Below are 19,339 nucleotides of genomic sequence, written 5' to 3'. Positions count from 1 at the left end.
TCTACTGTACCATACAGATCCACATTCTAGCACAAGTTCCAAAATCCAAAAGTGAAATCACTGTTGTTCAGTTTCGACAATTGCATAGGAGCTGATGCAAGGTTGGAAGAATTGGCAGCTATATTTGTGAAAATATGAATTATAAAATATGCATTGAAGTAAACAAAGTGTTATCCCCTTCCAAAAGGAGGTGAAAAGGACTTCCATTAAGAGAGTTGATAACAAAGAGCCACGGGATATGCACAAAATCAAAATCAACAAATCTGCCTAACACCACCCGTAAATTCAGGGAGAAAGCTGCACAGCATCCACCTTCTGGCCGTCTGTCTAAATGAATAACTAAAGAAATTTAACATTGAAGTCTAATAGGCAAAGAATTTTAACATGTTATCCATACACCACAATGCTTATCTAATCTCTATTTGCTGTTGTCAAGTCATATAGTGTTGCAATAATTAAAATGGCTGAAAGATATCATAGCAGAAAGAAGCTCTTCTCAAACAAGTAGCTATGGTGGTCTACATGTGAGTGTGTGTCTGTTTCTTCCTTCATGTGCATAATGCTATGTAAAAATTAATCATTAATTTTCAGTTGACCTGTGCCACTGAGCTCCTGAATTCATAACAGCTATTTTAGCATTCCTGGCTAACAGACCTGTACTAATGAAATCCGACATGAACATGTCCCGTGCACAGGAGGAAAACCAAACAAACAAACAAAAAAAATGCAAATATAAACTGAGACCAAAGACCATACTTGGTTAGACCTGTGGCCAAGACTGAGACAAGTCTAAGTACAGTATAATACCCCCAAGTCCTAGATAAGTCAAAGACAACACAAAAAGACTGGACTTGAGTAGCACAGCACTAGTGTAGAACTGCATGTTTTCTGGGTATAGGAGGAAAACCTACACAGACATGGGGAGGATGTACAAACACCACAAAGACATCATCATGGCTGCCTTTCAAATTTGGTGCCCTGGAGCTGTGAGGCAGCAGCACTTGCCACCACACCCACAAAGAAAATAATCTCACATTAATCTGTGTGGTTGTGGCCAGCAGTTGACCTCATTTTTCAGTTATTACATTAACAGTACCCACTTTCCAGTAAGAAACAAATAGTCTGGCTGCAAATGCAGGGTAAAAAGAGCAACACTTATTCACCTGAGTCATCCAGAAGAAATGAACAATATTGTACAGGGCATGAAAGAAAGGCTAAAACTTTCATAAACTGTATACAGAAAAAGTTCAGGACTTATATCAAGCAGACCTTATTTAATGGATGAGTCCAGCAAACATCAAATAAGTTAAGTCTGTCATTCCAAGGATCCACTGACTGGTAATAAACTTCAGTCTGATGAGTCAGGTTTATTGACCCTTATGGAGTCATTAAATTGTATTAGCTGTGTCCTTTTTCTCTGATTGTTTGCAAAGCAAAGTTATTCTTCAATATATTCTTCTTATGAGCTTCAAAAACAATTTATCTTTAAAAAAATCCCCATGCACTGCTGCTGCTTTTATTTGATAAGACTTTTAAGCATTATTTCTATTCTATATGATATTGGAAGGAGGCTGACACTTTATATAAGGACCATGCATGGAATGCATTTTAGTTATCTTATAGTCTCCCACACACAATTAAAAAAAATGTGTAGTAAAAATAGCTTGTTTAATTTCCTTGACATAATTTAAGAGCAGTGACCTCTCATAACCAATCTTTGCTGAAGAAAGAAATGATCAGCCACCCAAAACAGATATACAGCACATTCAAGTACTTGACTCACTGCTAAGGGAGGGGAACCCATTCTGAATAAAGAAATGGTTGCAATGAAAATATGTAGCTACTGTAGAAAGGTCCTGATTGGGACACACATGACGCTAGAGTACAAGCAAGTAAATATCACACACATATCATGGTCCTGCCATTTAGAATCAGCAGGTCTTAGGACTATGGAGTGGATGAAACAAGCATTAAAAAGGGATGATTGAAAAAAGTAAAGGCGTTATTGTCACCTTAAATCCTCCTACTTTTTTTAAAAGTAATTTTATTGAAATGAACAAAATTAACAAAATTCTCATATTACAACATATAAGGTTACAATTACAGTATCAAGATGTAACATAAAACATAAAAAACACAATAGTACTAGTGTGGACTAGTTTTAAAACATAATACCTTTAACTTCTTAAAATAAAATAATTCAATGGCAAAATGTCTCGTACATACTTGTATATCAAAGTGGAGGCAGAGGAATGACTGCAAGGAGAGGAAAGGAAGGACAGAATGATAAAGAAGTTTTCAAGAGAAATGTAATCATTAAGCTTCAGGTTGGAAGCAGTGAAGGCGCTGTGGGCTGAAAGGTGCAACATTCACCTTGGCATACTGCAGGCAGCACATCAACTACCGCAGTCTCCTCAGGGGTTAGTGCTGTGACTTCTGCTTTTCTAAATTTAAAACAAGGGTCTCCAGCAGGGACAATTTGATTTTTCCCTAACCTTTATTCAAGGTAACCTATGATAAAATAATGCCATAGAATGTTCTTCGAACATATTGAGTTTTCTGGTACACCTGCCATCATAAAGTACTGAACAGACAGAGCTTATTGTGATAGCACTTAAAGTGGCTAAGCAAACCATCCTAACTATCGCTTTAGTTTTTTTTCCCCGCTCATTCATTCATCTGCTTATACTATCAGGGCTATTCTGGGAATGCAATTTAAATTTTGACACTTTATTAGTGCTTAAATAACTGCAGATACATGCATATAAAATATACATATTGTGGCACGCGGCTGGGGGTGGTACCCAGCCGGGACACCCAGGAGGACCAGAGGAGGGCTTGCACCTCCTCCAGACCATGTGGGGGCGACCACCCTGGTTGCTATGGGGACCACAGGTACAGAGCTTTGAAGCTCGACCCTGTAGGGGCCCGTGGTCACCGCCAGGGGGCGCCCCAATGCCTTTGGAGCACTAGACCTCAGCACTTCCGCCACACCCGGAAGTGCTGGGGGGAAGAGAAGTGGGGACACCCGGAGTGCTTCCAGGTGTGCAGCCGGCACTTCCGCCACACTTGGGAGTGCCAGTGGAAGATTGCTGGGGAGCACCTGGAGCACATCCGGGAGATGATAAAAGGGGCTGCCACCCTCTATTCGGGAGCTGGAGTCGGGTGAGGAGAAGGACAGAGCTCAGGTGGAGAGGTAAAGAGGCGGCCTGAAGAGAAGAGAAAGGCATTCATGTTAGCCAGGACTTTGGGGGAGTATTTGGGGGTGTTGTGGTGCACTTATTGACTTGTAAATAATAGAAATATGTATAATAAACGTGTTATGGGTGATGTCAACGTGTCCGACAGTCTGTGTCCGGGCCGGCTTCCACAATATATATTGTACACAATATATATATGTACATACATATGTTCCACAGTGTATATATGTCTTTCTGTATTCTTCAAACAATTTTCTAGTGAGACCCTTGGATGTGCTTAGCAAAGGTAGTTAAATAAACTCATGAAAGAAATTGCATTACTAGGTTGGTTGTAAACTCAAATTAGCTAAATAGAAGCTGGAGAACTCAAACGGTTGTGTGATAAAGGTCAACCATCCATAGACAAAACTGAGAACAAAAGTAAAAGGAGAGAAAATGCTTAGATGTGGGGAAAAGAAATAAGAATCAGGAAGATAAAAAGGCACAACAAACTACAGAAAGACACAGAGCTATACCCTGTTGTGACAGTGCAGATCGGTTCCACCCTACTGGGTCCTACCAGATGCCTCTGAACGCGACACCGCTGATGGTCACGACCAGGATGAGCTTGGCAGATGAGGACAAAACACACACATAGTAAGGGAAAGGTGTAAAGGCGCTCAGTGCTTTTATTAAAAACAGTCCAATAAAAACAAAGTGCTCAATAAGTGCAGTGCCAACAATGTTCAATAAATAATCCAATAAAAAGTGAAGGCGGAGGTTGAAACAGTCAAATAAATAATTTTTTAAAACGAGGTTTAACCACAGAAGGAAACCATCCATAAAAACCATGAGCCCGGGTGCACTCCTTAAAAGCTGATGTTTTCTTGACTTCACCCTAATGGGTCCTTGCAGACAAGGAGGTGCCAAAACTGCAGGTCAAGCCACCCTTCCACACTGCTCCTAGGCTCAGGCCCTTGTAGCCCTCTCTAGCTCCAATCAGGGCACCCCATCAAGTCTCCGACTTCCGCTGTCAGGTTCGCACCCCTGTGGTCTGTGGCACACCTGCTGAACTCCTCTCTGAGCCTCTCACTTGCCTGCAGCCATGCTGCCTCTTTTCAGCGAGTGGCTCCAACTGAGCAGTGTTTCGGTCACTCCAACCCCCAGGTCACTCAGCTGGAGTGGCATTCAGCCCCCGAGCATTGTTCATATGCTTCACTTGGGACAACCAACTGCCTGCTCACTCTTGCTCATCCACCCACAACATCTCCCATCTCCCGCCTTGTCTTTCTCCTTCCATTAAGCTCCTCTCTTCTTTCTTTTCACTCTCTTTCTTTCCTTTCCTTTTCCTTCTCTATCTCTAACACTCGCGCTTTCCTTCTAATATGGGGTGTATCACAGCTGTAGCAAGCAGCATCTCCTGGCCCCAATTTGGGCCACAGGCGATCCTGCACCTGTGCATGAAGGTCAGGGACCTCTGCTCCCGCATGGCACCCTTCCAAAGACATGACTGAGGCAATTAGAATTATTTATTTAAAAATTGGCCCTTAATTCTTAGCCCTTCCAAACCTTTGCATGAAAATATGCTACAGAAATAAATGTTGTTGTTGATAATGTGGTAGAAGTTACTACTTAGTGTGGTATATAGAAACCTTCAAAATGTAATTGCATAATATTTTGCAAACATTAGGTGAAAATGTAAATAAGGAGCTATATAGAGCTGAATGACCTATCTCATCGAAATTGTTCTTAAGGGACCAAGAAAGAAGACAACTGTGAGGCAAGTAACTCAATCACTAACAATTTTTCATTCTACTTTTTCCATATTTAACAGCTATATGGTTTTGGTGAATTAAATTGGAATGTCACCTAATTCAGTTACAGCTATCACAGTAATTTTGAAAAATTAAAGCTTTTGCAACTAAATATATTGCAGCTAATGGATAAAAATAATATGGGCTAAGCATGTCCATGCTGTCAATTACAAAAATGCATTTGATATTCTGTCATTTTTTTTCCTTAGGGAACACCTTTGTGACATCCTTTAATGCAGAAGAAATGTAAAAGGCGACAGGAAAGTGCATTCAAGGAAGAAACCAGAAATACTGTTAGAAAATGCAAGAAAACTCTAAATAAACATGAAGAATGTCCAAAGACGATGAAGAATGTACAAGTTTTAGAATGTCTTAATTAAAGTCCATCTCAGCAGTCCCATGTAATAGAAATGTTTTGATAAGACCCGAAGCAAGAAATTTCTTAAAACCCTCCCTCATGTTACTCACGTTTTCATGAAGGAATGGGCCAAACATCCTTTACACCAATAACAGAAACTGTGTGGTTGTACAATTGTTACTACAGGTACAGAGTCTTCAGTTATTGAGTCAATGCATATGAATGGAGATTTACTAATATTTAATGTAAAAAATATGGAAAAAAGTGTTTGCTTTGATATAGAATTACAGAATAAAACAATACAGAGACATGAAGTTGGTGTGCAAATCTGACATCAAGATTTGGCTTTAGAATTTAACAAGCAAGAACTGTGGCTCACATTATTTTCATCTTTATAACCATCCTGACATCAAGGACAGTAAGCATCTTTATGTTCTCATCTGTGTAAATGATCACTGTGGAAACTACAGAGAGATTTTGGTTAAGCATAGGTATAAGAATCAAAAATATGTCCAGTTTTGAGAAACATTTAAAGGTAAAAACTTGTAATAAGCTGAGACTCTGGAGGACCACAGCATGATTCCATATTTAGAACTGCAACTGCACCTGACAATTGTTTGTAGAACCCTGAGTACAACTGTAGTAAAAGGTGGCTACTGTTATTTTGCTCTTTGTTTATATCCTGTAAAAAACACTAGAACATACTCTGTACAAGCATTTTACGTATGTGGGTCAAAGTTATGCTAAATAATATCCTGAGGGAGTAAAAGATTTTCTAAACTGATAACCATGTTTATTAAAACAAACTGTCAATGATTGCTGCCCAAACATAGCAGATTATCTAGAATATGAAGCCATGAAATGTGAGACTGTAGTAACAATGACTACACCATTGTGAAGACAGATATTTCATATATTCATTCAAGAACTGATTAAGTTTAATGTACAAATTAAAAAATGCAGCAATTTGTAATCCTCAAAAAGAAAAGAAAAAAAAACTAGACACATGAATCTGTATCGACCATATCCTATCTGCAGAAAAACATGGCATGTTATTCAAAAATATAAATTACAAAGTAACAGATTACTAGATTTCTCAGTGAAAATGCCACAGTTCTGAACATCATCCTTTTAAATGTAAATGCTGTTACACTACAATACTTTGTTCGAAAGTAATTAGATTACCTGTTACCCGAGTGCACATTTTATTAGCCTGTGTTGTTTGATTTTAACATTTAAAAAGCAGCATGGATCACTTTATATATACAGCCTTCATAGTCTTTTTAAGTAAGATCATTTGAAATTTCATGAATACCTCCAATAATGAAATGGGTAGCAGCCCCAGCTTGCTAATTAGAAATGCTATAAAACAAGTGTATTTTATTAAAAGTTAAGGATGAAATCTGCGCTGTACAGAACGGGTGTGCAGGTGGTGAAATATAAAACAAGTCATCTGAATCTCCTACCTCGTCAACAGTCCACTGTGCAACCCGACTAGCTTCTACTCCAGCTACTCCAGGCAGGAGCTTGCAGTGTTGCTCCCAGCAAAGGGGGAGGTCACGACCTGGGTGGGTAGACATGGCTGACAAGAAGACAGATTGGTGGAGAGCTTGCTGCATGCTGTCTACATTGCAGTCTGCAAAAGTAGAACAAAGAATACTCAAATACAAGATTGTGAAAATGTCTAAATGCATTTACATCACAGGCATACATAGTTTGAAATGTGCAAATACATACTCTATCATATGACCATACAGGATATATTTTGTACATTAAAAGCAATTAGAAGTTAGAAGCCCACTTCTCTTGTTTGATAGATTGGGTATGGCACTAAATATCTCACACACAAAAAACAGAATATGACACATAGTACATCTAAGGCTGGGAGGTAAAGCAAGAGAGAGATGTAGATGAAATATCCTCCCTGAAACCTACCTATGAACTGACACATTTGTAAAAAGTAGAAAAAAAAATGAAAGCACAAGGTAATTTAAATGCTTTAAGAAAATCAAGAACAACATGAGGCCAGCACAATGGCTCAGTGGTTGTGTGCTTGTACATGTGACTGCTCCAGAACACTGAGTTTGAACTCAGGGCATGGTTATTACATGTGGAGGTGTTCTTCTAGTGTCATATGTACAGAATATACTGAAATTCTTACTTGCATGTTCACTCTGTTCCTTTCACATCCCAACCACATGCAACTTAGCATTAATTGAACCATAAACTCTCCCAGAATAAGTGTACCCATTAATGGCCTAGCACCCTATTCAGGTTGGGGATGGACTTAGGCAACTGTAACCCTGAATTCAATTAAAGGTGTATGGATAAGGAATAAATGAATAAATACATTCAAACAATTCATTTTACTTGCTTTTTTACCTATGCTAATATTACATGGCTTAAACTGGTATTTATAATTAGTTAGTTATTAAAAAAAAAACTAAAACTGCCTGTTAAAGGTTAGAATGAGGGACATTATATTGCCTTAAAGTTTATAGTAATTAAGAAAATAGGGTCCTTTTGTGTTTAGAAAGAAGGGTCAATTTGACTACAACAGAACAACAAATCAGTTCCAACTAATGTGTACAATGTATCAAGATTTATATCCCTGAAAATATGTTAAAAAGATTAACTCTAACAGTGACTCAAACACAAACTATACATTTAAAAACTAGAGGTACAAAAATGGTGATCACCCTTTTTACTGTACTTTGAATTAAATATGGGACACTAATAGAAGATTTGAATATCCCCGCACTAAATCCTCCAATTTTTTTCTGCAGTGCAAATTAATAAACCATTTTCATTCTGTAATATTTGTAAACCTGAAGGAGGTCTCAGTGTTGAAATGTTATGAAGAATGGTGCACATCCCAGGGATTTATTTTCTTCAGAAATATTGTTAACTGGATTTTTTGTTTTCCTGTTTTCCTGTCATGGCAGGCTAAATTACAGGAAAACTGCTATTTGTTTGACCTTGTTTCTCTTATAACCAAATGAAACACAGTTCTGATTTCTGCATGGTAATGTTATATTGTTATGCATGTAAGTACATACTTTTGTGTTGCAAGTTGGTTGGACACTTTAATAAGAAAGAGCTTCACTGTACTTTGTGAAACATATTTGTAATTCTGTGTAAGTAATCAAAGCTTTTACCCAATGAGGAAATGCTATAAAAGTAGAATGATCATGTTCAGAATAAACCTTTAATAAAAAAAAGCTATTTTAGAAATCCCTGAATAATATGTCTCCATTTATATTTACTTATTTATTTTGCCAACACTTTTATCCAAAGTAACTTACATTTTAAATACAATTGGTTACACTTCATTTATTTTTCCAGTTGGAGCACAGGCAGGCAAAGTGACTTGCTCAGGGTCACACAGTGTCAATGGTGGGAGCTGAACACACAACCTCAGGGTTTGAAGTCCAAAGCCTCAACCACTTCACCACACCGCCTGCCGCATGTTCCTCCAACACTTTGGATTGAATACTTACTATAACAATTTACAGCATGTTCTTTTTGTTTCAAACTGTAATTGAATCAACCCATCAATGTGTAGAAGTTTGGGTTATAAAGGAATAGATCAATGTAAGAAACATAACAAAATATTTCACGCCATGTAAAGGAGTGCTGTAAGCAATTAAAAGTGCAGTTAGTGCTGGGTGGTATGACCAAAATTCTATTATCACGGTATTTTTCAAAATTGTACCGGTTTCATGGTATTTGACAGTATTTTTTTCCCATGCATGAGTTAACCACATTTTCCACTGCAATTACTTCTAAGTAATAACTAAGAATAACCTATTCCACTGTCATGAAAATTGTACATTGTACAAAAAATCATTTTAATGTGCACACAAGTATTAATACAGGTTTGCATGGCCCCATAAAGTGATAGTTTTCAAGGAGGGGGGGCACTAATGAAGAGAAGGAATCACATTGCATGACAGTTGCAGTCAAAATATTGAACCTTTTTATTGAACAAATTTTAAAAACAACTTAAACTAAAAATTTGACAACATATTGTCAACCATCCAAAGAGGCATTTAGACCTAGTAAAATATCCAGAGGTGCTTGTCAAACGTTGTATTGCACTGAACATGTCTTAGAAAATGAATAAAGAGTAAATATTTTTTGAAAACCAACTAGACTTTCTGTTAATGTTAACAATCTCTGTTCACTGACACGTTAAAGTGACTTTTTAAACAACTTTACCATCATTAAACTGCATAATATTTAAACTAATAAATAATAATAAAATAAATAATAGTGCAACTTCCATTACTAATACTATTACTTCAAAACTTCAAGCCCAGGTACATTACATGGTATTCACCAAAATAAAATAAAATAAAACTAGTGCAACTTGGTGATGACATCTTTACCAACCGAACCGTCATTAAGGCAAATTGCATTAATATGGACCTTTCTTCTAACTACGGACGGTCTGGCTGCACAGTATGGCGGCAACCAAGACAGGGGTTGGCAGAAAGCAGTTCGTGCTGCAAAAGCTCCGCCAGCAACGCCAGTGAAGGGTGAGCCGTGGAGACAGAAGGTGGTGTGCTGTGATCGGGCGAGGAGAGAGACTGCATTTTAACCTCTATTTTAACGGATTTATTTATTATGGATTTTATCTCCACGTTTCACTGGTTTTATGGATTTGCTATTTATTTAGGTACTGTATTTTTCTGAACACTACACAATAGACACTTTTGGTTTACTTTTGACTGTTTTTAACAAAAGCACTTGAGCACTTTCCACAATCCCCTGGCGTCAATGAGATTTCTCAGCTCATCTCGGTCATAACTATCGACGGTGTTGGTTCAACAGACTCCCATGTGGGAAGTAGGAGTCTGTAGGGGACCGGCATCGTCACACTATTACACAGTAACCAGGTACATTACACAGTATTGAAAAGAAAAATAAAACAAGTACAACTTGGCTTGCAGTATTATCCAGTAGTATAGAAACAGTATTCACACATTTGAACATAATAGTCCACATCCGAACTTTTAAAACCAAAGTACCTTCAGATAACAGACATGGCACCTTTTGTCGTCAAAAGGTCTTCTGTGTCATCATGTTCAACTTTATCGTCTGCTACAGCTTCCATTTAGGAATGTTCCCTGTCCATTTTCACCGCTCAATACCTCCACTAACGCATGTACTCCGTTGCATGCCTGTTTAGCGGTGTAGCAGTGAAAAAGGTCCCCTCTTAAACAGTTTCCCGCTGCGCCACGTTCCGAACGTTGTTTAGGCTATTTAAACCGGTGTTCCGGTATAAGAAAAATCCATATCATAACAAAAATAAAAAACAGTTTTTGGTATGAACCGGTATGCCACCCAGCACTAATTGCAGTACAAATTAAGTGAGGCAGGAGTTACACTGTTAAATGCTGTCACGAACGCGCGCAAATGGAGCCGCATAAAGACCTGACGAGCAACGTAACATATCATGCCAGGGGACCAAGGCGGGGTACTAATTTTTCTTTCTTTTATTCCCACAGAAAAACAGTGTTGCAGTTGGAGCAGGCAGCCACGAAGCGGGAGCTGGCGGAGACCAAGACATGGCTTGCGGCGGCTGAAGCGGCTAGACCGGAGCCCGCACAGCCTCCACCTCCTCCGATCGTGCCGCTTTCGGAGGCGGATGACATTGAGTCATATTTATCAACTTTCGAGAGGACAGCCTCTCGGAATCGCTGGCCATGGGAGGCCATACTGGTGCCGTACTTGAAGGGTATTGCGCAGAGGGCCTTTCATGACCTCCCTGTCAAGGAAGCCGCGGATTATGACCTCCTGAGTGACGAGATCTTAAGCTGCTATGGTGTCATGTCGGACCAGCAGGCGAGCGAGTGGAGGCTCTGGAAATTCAACCCTTTGTTTCTGTTGACGGCAATACGTCGGACATTCCCTTACCACCGGGACCCTACTTCGTACTGGAAAACGATCTGTTTTATCGAGTCGTGGACAATGAAGGCGAGGTACGGAAGTTGTTGCTAGTGCCACGGACCTACCGGTGGGAGGTCTGTGAACTGGCTCATGCCCACCTCCTCTGTGCCGAGAAAACACTGGAGAGAATAAAACTCCTGTTCTATTGGCCAGGAATTAACGAGGAGGTCCGTTGTTTCTGTCAGTCATGTCCGGACTGTCAGTTACATCAGATACCTAGGAGGGACCGTGCTCCTCTCATTCCGATTCCCCTTATTGATGTCCCCTTCGAAAGGATCGGAATCAATCTTGTAGGGCCCCTGGAGCCTTCGACGTGTGGCCATAAATACATTTTAGTCTTGGTAGACTACGCAACTCGATACCCAGAGGCGGTTCCGTTGCACTCCGCTACTACAAACAATATCGCACGGGAACTGGTAGCCCTTTTCTCCCGAGTGGGAATACCTAAAGAAGTCCTCACGGACCAAGGTACGCCCTTTACTTCAGATACGTTAAGGGAAGTTGCCAAATTACTCTGTATTAAGCATCTGAAAACGTCTGTTTATCATCCTCAGACGGATGGGTTAGTGGAATGTTTTAACCAAACCCTTAAACAGATGCTCCGCTAGGTAGTCAACGCGGATGGTAAGAACTGGGACCAACTTTTACCCCATGTCCACCTCCATATCGGGAGGTGCCACAAGCCTCCATGGGTTTTTCTCCGTTTGAACTTTTATATGGCCACCAACCCTGGGGTATTTTGGACATTCTAAAAGAAGGATGGGAAGGGGAGGCTCCACCAATATTTTGGAACATATCATGCAACTGCGCGATAGGTTAGAGAAGATTCAACCCCTTTTAAAGGAACACATGTTGAGAGCTTAAGCAGCACAGGCGCGGAATGATAATCGAAACACCTCCCTCCGGGAGGATCGTGTGATGGTGCTCGTGCCTATTTCCCACTCCAAATTGTTAGCCCATTGGCAGGGTCCATACAAGGTAAAAGAGTGGAAAGGGCTCGTCAACTATTTGGTGAAGCAACCAAATCGTCGACCGATCGAGAGGATGTATCATGTCAACGTGCTTAAGCCTTGGAGGGACTGGGAGGACTGCCCTCGCACAGAGGCCACCCTCTCCCTTTTCTCAGAAAAATCAGTCCTTAACCAGAGGCAGGAGCTAGAAAGTGTGATCTTGTCCATCACAGAAGTAGTCAGTGAGACGCCAGGACGCACTTCGCGGATTGAGCACGACATTGTGATGGACCCGGGGGTGGTAGTAAGGGAACGGCCCTATCGCCTCCTGAAAGCAAAACGTGCAGAGGTGGAGCTGGAAGTCCAACGAATGCTGGATATGGACATCATAGAGGAGAGTCACAGCCCATGGTTCAGTCCCATCGTCCTTGTTTCTAAGCCCAACAGTTCTTGGAGATTCTGTAATGACTTTAGGTGTCTTAATCAGGTGTCCAAATTTGATGCTTACCCCATGGCCTGGGTGGACGAACTCATTGAGCTCTTGGGTATGGCTCGTTACCTGACTACTCTTGACATGACTAAGGGATACTGGCAGATTCCCTTAATGGCATCCGCTAAAGAGAAAACAGCCTTCAGCACGCCTAGTGAGCATTGGCAATATAAGATCCTCCCATTTGGGCTGCACGGAGCCCCTGCGACCTTCCAGCGTCTGGTAGACAGAGTGCTAAAGGCCCACCAGTCCTATTGTGCCGCAAACCTTGATGACACACCTGGGAGGAACATATATTGCAGGTTTACGCCGTCCTCTTAACGCTAGCGAAGGCGGGCCTCCGCATTAATCCGTGTGTTTCTTCAGATTTAACGAGGCCAAGTATTTGGGCTACCTGGAGGGGGAAGGACTGGTGAAACCAGAATGTTCAAAAATTAAAGACATCCTGGAATGGCCCCGTCCGACAACCAAGAAACAGGTGTAAGCTTTCCTGGGGTTAGCGAGTTACTACGGCCGGTTTGTACCTCGTTTCTCCGAGAGGGTCGCACTCTTGACAAATCTGATGAAGAAAAGGACCCCTTTATTTGTGGTATGGGATGATTTAATGAAACAGGCATTCAGTGACCTAAAGACGGCCCTAACCACGGCACCGGTATTGAGTACCCCTGATTTTTCTGTCCCTTTTATCCTCCAGGCCGATGCTTCGAACACAGGTCTAGGTGCCGTGCTGAGCCAAAGTATCGACGATGTCAAGCACCCCGTGAGTTACCTGAGCCGGAAACTGCTGGATCGGGACACAAGACATGCTGCGGTGGAGCAGGAAGCCTTAGCCATCAAGTGGGCGGTAACACACCTGAGGTACTACCTGTTTGGTCAGGAGTTTACTCTGGTGACAGACCATGTCACCCTCCAGTGGATGGCTGTGCACAAGGAGTCGAATCCCCGAGTTACCAGGTGGTTTTTAGACCTTCAGCCGTACAAGTTTGCTGTCACTTATCGCCGGGGTAACCTGCAAGCCAACGCTGATGCTCTCTCCCAGGTTCACGACCTCTCGGTTTGGGCCACCTGACCCGATGGGTCTGGGCTGGGGGGGGGGGGGGGGTGGTGTCACGCACGCGCACATAGGGAGCCACGTAAAGACCCGACGAGCAACGTAACATATCGTGCCAGGGGACCAAGGCAGGGTACTAACCTTACCTTCTTTTATTCCCACAGAAAGACAGAAAAAACGCCGCTGTAACTTTGCCCAGATTCCCTAAACCACGCACTACAACTTCCACATTCCATCCCTTCCTCTGGTCCCTTCTTGATGACATCATGGCTCCCATACAGCACCTCGGTTCCTTCCCAGCATTACTTTCATCAGTTTCCGGTCCCACCTCATAAATGGTCCCTCCATCACATGCAAAAGGTCTGTTGTAATGAGATGAAGTCATATCACTGGCCGTATTTTTTGTTTGCAAATCTGTACAGTATACGGGGATGGAAACCCCAAACCTTTATGAGTTTCTGTGTCCTTATTACAATGCTCTGGTGGGATTATCGAACCACCGGCAGGGACACAGTGCCCCAATGCATTATTACAAGTCCAGGAGTTAATGACTTCTCAGACACAATTATAAGTAAGAAAAAATGAGGAGGAAATACTAGGAGCAACAGAGCAGATTGGTGGTACAGGAGGCCTATTTTTTACACACGGTTTCTTGCTACCTTGCGTGATGGACTTCTGACTTGGGATCAGTCGTTGCTCCTTAAAAGGGAATTTGTGACCAGAATTACAAGTGCAATAGGGATTGCTGGGGGAGGTTCCAGTCACATGGCTCCAGGAGTTCCCTAACCCTAAAAATAATCTGTGGGCCTGCTGGGAAGGTATTCCTGGTTGGGGTATAAAAGACTCCTTCTAACCACAAGACAGATGAGCTTGGAGTTGGTCGGATTGGTGTTGACATGGGTTTACCCGGTTGGAGGAAGAGAGGCCACAAGGAAGAATATGAAGTACGCAAAAAGGTCAGCCACCCTACCAGGGCTAACCCATTGTTTTGTTTTGTCCAGAGAGGAATGTTGCTTTTATTGTTTTTCTTTTTCTTGTTGTTGTTTTGAGTACCTGCTTCCCTCTGTGTTCTTCAGTGTAAGTGACAATGCATTATGCTAAAAAAAAGAAATATGTGAAAGAAAAAGGCTTCACTCTCTGGTTGGCGGTTTAAGTAAGAAAGCACTTTACTGATGCATGTTGTGATCTGGAGAGCAGAAGCACAGCAATGTGGTAGCTCAACAGTGACTTTCATCCATCAGAACAAAGAATATGCAGATTAAGCACTCCCAAACTATAAACTACTGACAGGATGTTTAATGACATCATTCACAGTTCATAATCATTCAAACAATAAAGTATTTTAAATATGTAATTTGTTCCAGTCAAAAATAGGACATATCTTAAAATGTCTAAACAAGGAATATTATTTTTATGATAAGTTCCTTGCAATGTCTTATCTGTTAATACTTAGCCCTTGGCATGATGCCCAGAAATCTGGAAAGATCTTAGCTTAGATAAACATTTTTCACAGCTGCAAGAAACAGTTGAAGTCCCTCTTCTGAGTATACTCGATGAGATGCACTGTCATATACAATTGTGAATACTGGTGAAACATTCAAAATTTTTAACAAACTTCCACAAATGCAATGCAAATGGGAGATAAGCGAGTTATGTACAGTCTCTCATAAAATTAAATGGTTATTGTTAAAGGAATTTACAGACTCTGTTTACAGTTACCAGAATTAACCAATAAATGCTGCAGTGGACATAAATTAGAAAAAACAATGTGTAAGGCCTCATTTTGGGACTGTTTGCACTGGAAGCTGTCATTGTTGTTGCACCTGCATTCTGTGTCCTATAGTTAAGGTGTGTAATGTGCCTGACTGTCACTGGTGGTCACAAGTGTAATTAATCTTGTAGTCATGACAGTGTGACCCTTGCAGAGTTGAGTGTGGCCCACGCTCTTCAAAGAATTTGTCCTGGTTCTTGTCAGTTACTCATGTGGCCCCATTCTGTTTTCTTGCTAGACATGTAGTGTGATCACCTGGGGCCTCATGCATAATGGCGTGTGTAGAATTTGCACTATAACACGACGTAAGCACAAAAGCGGAAATGTGCTTACACACAAAAAAATCCAGATGCATAAATCTGTGTGAACGGCAGCTTCCACGTTCTTCCGCTACATAAATCCCGGTCAGCGTGAAAATTAACGCACATGCACGCGCCTGCTGTCCCGCCCCCAACTCCTCCCAGAATTACGCCTCTTTGAATATGCAAATCAATATAAACAGCTCTTAAGCTCAGCACTCTGTGAACAGGCAATGGCAAAAGCAAGAGGGGAAAATGGAAGAATTTCAGCGAATACCAAGTGGAGGCAAAGAAAAAAATACTATTTGTTGATTTAAACAGTGGCGGCACGGTGGCGCAGTGGGTAGTGCTGCTGCCTCGCAGTTGGGTGATCTGGGGACCTGGGTTCGCTTCCCGGGCCCTCCCTGCGTGGAGTTTGCATGTTCTCCCCGTGTCTGCGTGGGTTTCCTCCGGGCGCTCCGGTTTCCTCCCACAGTCCAAAGACATGCAGGTTAGGTGGATTGGTGATTCTAAATTGGCCCTAGTGTGTGCTTGGTGTGTGGGTGTGTTTGTGTGTGTCCTGCGGTGGGTTGGCACCCTGCCCGGGATTGGTTCCCTGCCTTGTGCCCTGTGTTGGCTGGGATTGGCTCCAGCAGACCCCCGTGACCCTGTGTTCGGATTCAGCGGGTTAGAAAATGGATGGATGGATTTAAGCAGTGGTACAAACAACAAAAAGAAGTTGATTGAGTGACATAGAGTGTCGGAGAAACTCAAAAGCTCAACTTCACAAAGTCCCAATGTGCCCGAAATAAAAAAAGAAGTTGTCAGATATCAAAGTCGCTGTGAAAAGGTGAGTTGTAGCCCACTGTCTGAGTGTTATATGAAAGCTTATTAGGGTACAGAGAAAAAAAAAAGGCACATAGTGTGAAAAAAACACAAAATATCAACTTTAATCTCGAGATTTCCACTTTAATCACGTAGTTTATTTTGTCATTAAAGTAGAACATCATAAACTTCATCTTAAAATCGTTTACTAGTTTCTGAAATCCCACTGTAACTAAAGTAACACGTTAAATGCTTTGTTTTGTATTTGATCTTCTGTGTGGGTGAATCACTAGGTGCTTCCGGGCTTTCTCTTCCTCCGACAGGACACAGAATCCATTACATTCGTAATATTACAGCTCTCTGAATAATTAAAATACTGAGAAGTATACGTGATATCATTTTCATGATGATAGGAGTTAAAGAATGTTATTAAACATAGGAACACGGTGGCGCAATGATTGCTCCTGTCTCACGCAAGAAGCTTGCTGCGCCATGCCCGACCTTCGATGAAATACTTTATTGCAGAAGTACTGTCTCTTTCAAACGTACTAACCCTCAATTTCTGTCCTTACTTTTCTTTCTCCAAATACCCAATCGCCACACAATCAGCTCTGTAATAGACCATAAGCCATCTGTAAGCTCAGAACGCTGATTCTTCAAAACTTTTAAGGAACATTGAAATATCTTCAGAGTACGTGTTTAATTATTCTATCCATCTATCCTTCCAGTGTCGCTCCAGCCACAGCAAGAATACAGCGCGAGGCAGGAACAATCCGTGAATGAAGCTGCAGCTCCTCACTAGCGCTGCGGCACTGTGTAGTTAAAGTTACAGTTTTATCTGTATAATAAACATATTTTGCTGCATTTCATCTTAAAACTGATATCGTCATCATATGTAAATACCAGAGGTGGGTAGAGTAGCCAAAAATTGTACTCAAGTAAGAGTGGCGTTACTTCAAAATAATATTATTCAAGTAGAAGTAAAAAGTAGTCATCCAAAAAAATACTCAAGTAAGAGTAAAAAAGTATTTGGAGAAAAGGCTACTCAAGCACTGAGTAACTGTTTGAACATAATAAATGATTTATTTTTTAGAAATGTTGTAATAAGACAGACAAAAATATAAAATAATGTGCAAATTCTGCTATTTCCAAATAATAAAATAAAAAAGTGAGTAAAAATAAATAACATCTTTACAAAATAATGATGCACAAATAACACAAAGTTCCAAATTTCAGTTTTCCACAACACAGCTTTTGAAGCCAATACCTACAATAGGTAACATGTATGTTTGAACAGTGCAAACTACTTACAGTGACAAGATATACTGTACACTGACAGTATAATACTGTATATTCACTTTGTGGTTTTGCGGTTCTGCCAGTTTCAAATCCATAAAGCTGTGTCACTTTCCGTGGGCGCAATTGCACAACCATGGGGAGTTAATGAGGTAGTTGGAGCAAGTCACACCTGCACGTGTGGGCGCAATCGTTCTCAATTGCTTCATTGGCTTCCTACGGTGTGTGATTAAAGCCCTCGGAAACGGGAGTGTATATATACGGGTCAGCAGAAAAAAAAAAAAAAAGAAGGGGGAATCAAAGAAATGGAGAAAAAAGCCAAGACGGAGGTTGGCCGAAAGGAGCTTGTGGCTGTTGAGTCTCTGCAGGCTACACAAGCAATGGGTGAGCCAATAGAATGAGAAGGAGGTGGGCTGAGATCAGGAGGAGTTAGTCTGCATTTTAACGAATTTATTCATTGATTTTTTTATCCCCACTTTTCACAATGATTTATATGGATTTACATATGTACTGTTTTTTAGAACACTGCACCATTGACACTTGTTGATTTTACTTTTGTTTTGACTGGTTTTTAATAAAAGCACTTGAGCACTTTTTCCACCATCCTCTGGCCTCATCAGTGAATTATCCTCATATGTCAGCTCATCTCGGTCATAACTATTGATGGTGTTGGTTCAACAGACTCCCATGTGGGGAAAAAGGAGTCTGTAGGGGACCGGTATCATCACACACTTGCCCTCCAAATAGCACAGCTGACAGAAAATAACATTAGAACAAGGCAGCTTGTTCTAGACAAGAAGTCTCACTTTACCATGACTGTCTGTGCATGTTTGGTTAAAATGTGCTTGCTCTTCACTCAGTGAAGTGATGGTTAAGCTTCTCAAGGTTCTTGTAGTAAAGCTGTGACCATTTAGCAGTGAACAGGAGCCCCGCATAACAAAAAAGTCTCTCGCGGGCTGCAGACGCAGGAAGTCTGTGTGTGGTCATCTGACTGCATGGCTACGTCTGATTGGTGAAATGGAGTCATGTTGTGATTGTTGCTAAGTCTGATTGGTGAAACGTAGTCATGTGATTATTGTTGCTACGTCTGATTGGTGAAACAATCATGCAGTAGATCCACTGGCGACTTCACTCTGGCAAAAATACAGTGTAATGTATAAAAAGTAACGAGTCAAGTGTTGTCCAATGTAGCGGAGTAAGAGTAGCGTTTCTTCTTCACAAATGTACTCAAGTAAAAGTAAAAAGTATGGTGCAGTAAAACTACTCTTAGAAGTACAATTTTTTTTAAAAAGTTACTCAAATAAATGTAACGGAGTAAATGTAACTCGTTACTACCCACCTTTGGTAAATACGCACTTTATAAAGTGGCTCA

The 19,339-nt window shown here is 41.1% G+C and overlaps 1 protein-coding gene across 2 annotated transcripts in view; it reads right to left on the bottom strand.

Annotated features, from left to right (window-relative positions):
• The window catches only part of LOC114653416 (lethal(3)malignant brain tumor-like protein 4), a 527,140-nt gene that overhangs the window by 27,240 nt on the left and 480,561 nt on the right, over nt 1-19,339 (bottom strand). For both annotated transcript variants that reach the window (XM_028803732.2, XM_028803736.2), the window contains one exon: nt 6,818-6,987. In XM_028803732.2, coding sequence (XP_028659565.1) covers nt 6,818-6,987 — 170 coding nt within the window. The remainder of the gene's footprint in view (nt 1-6,817; nt 6,988-19,339) is intronic.

The sequence above is a fragment of the Erpetoichthys calabaricus genome, chromosome 6 (assembly GCF_900747795.2).
Source record: "Erpetoichthys calabaricus chromosome 6, fErpCal1.3, whole genome shotgun sequence".
Lineage (NCBI taxonomy): Eukaryota > Metazoa > Chordata > Cladistia > Polypteriformes > Polypteridae > Erpetoichthys > Erpetoichthys calabaricus.
Note: the sequence above shows the minus strand (reverse complement) of the source record. Positions and strands in the feature narration are given on the sequence as shown.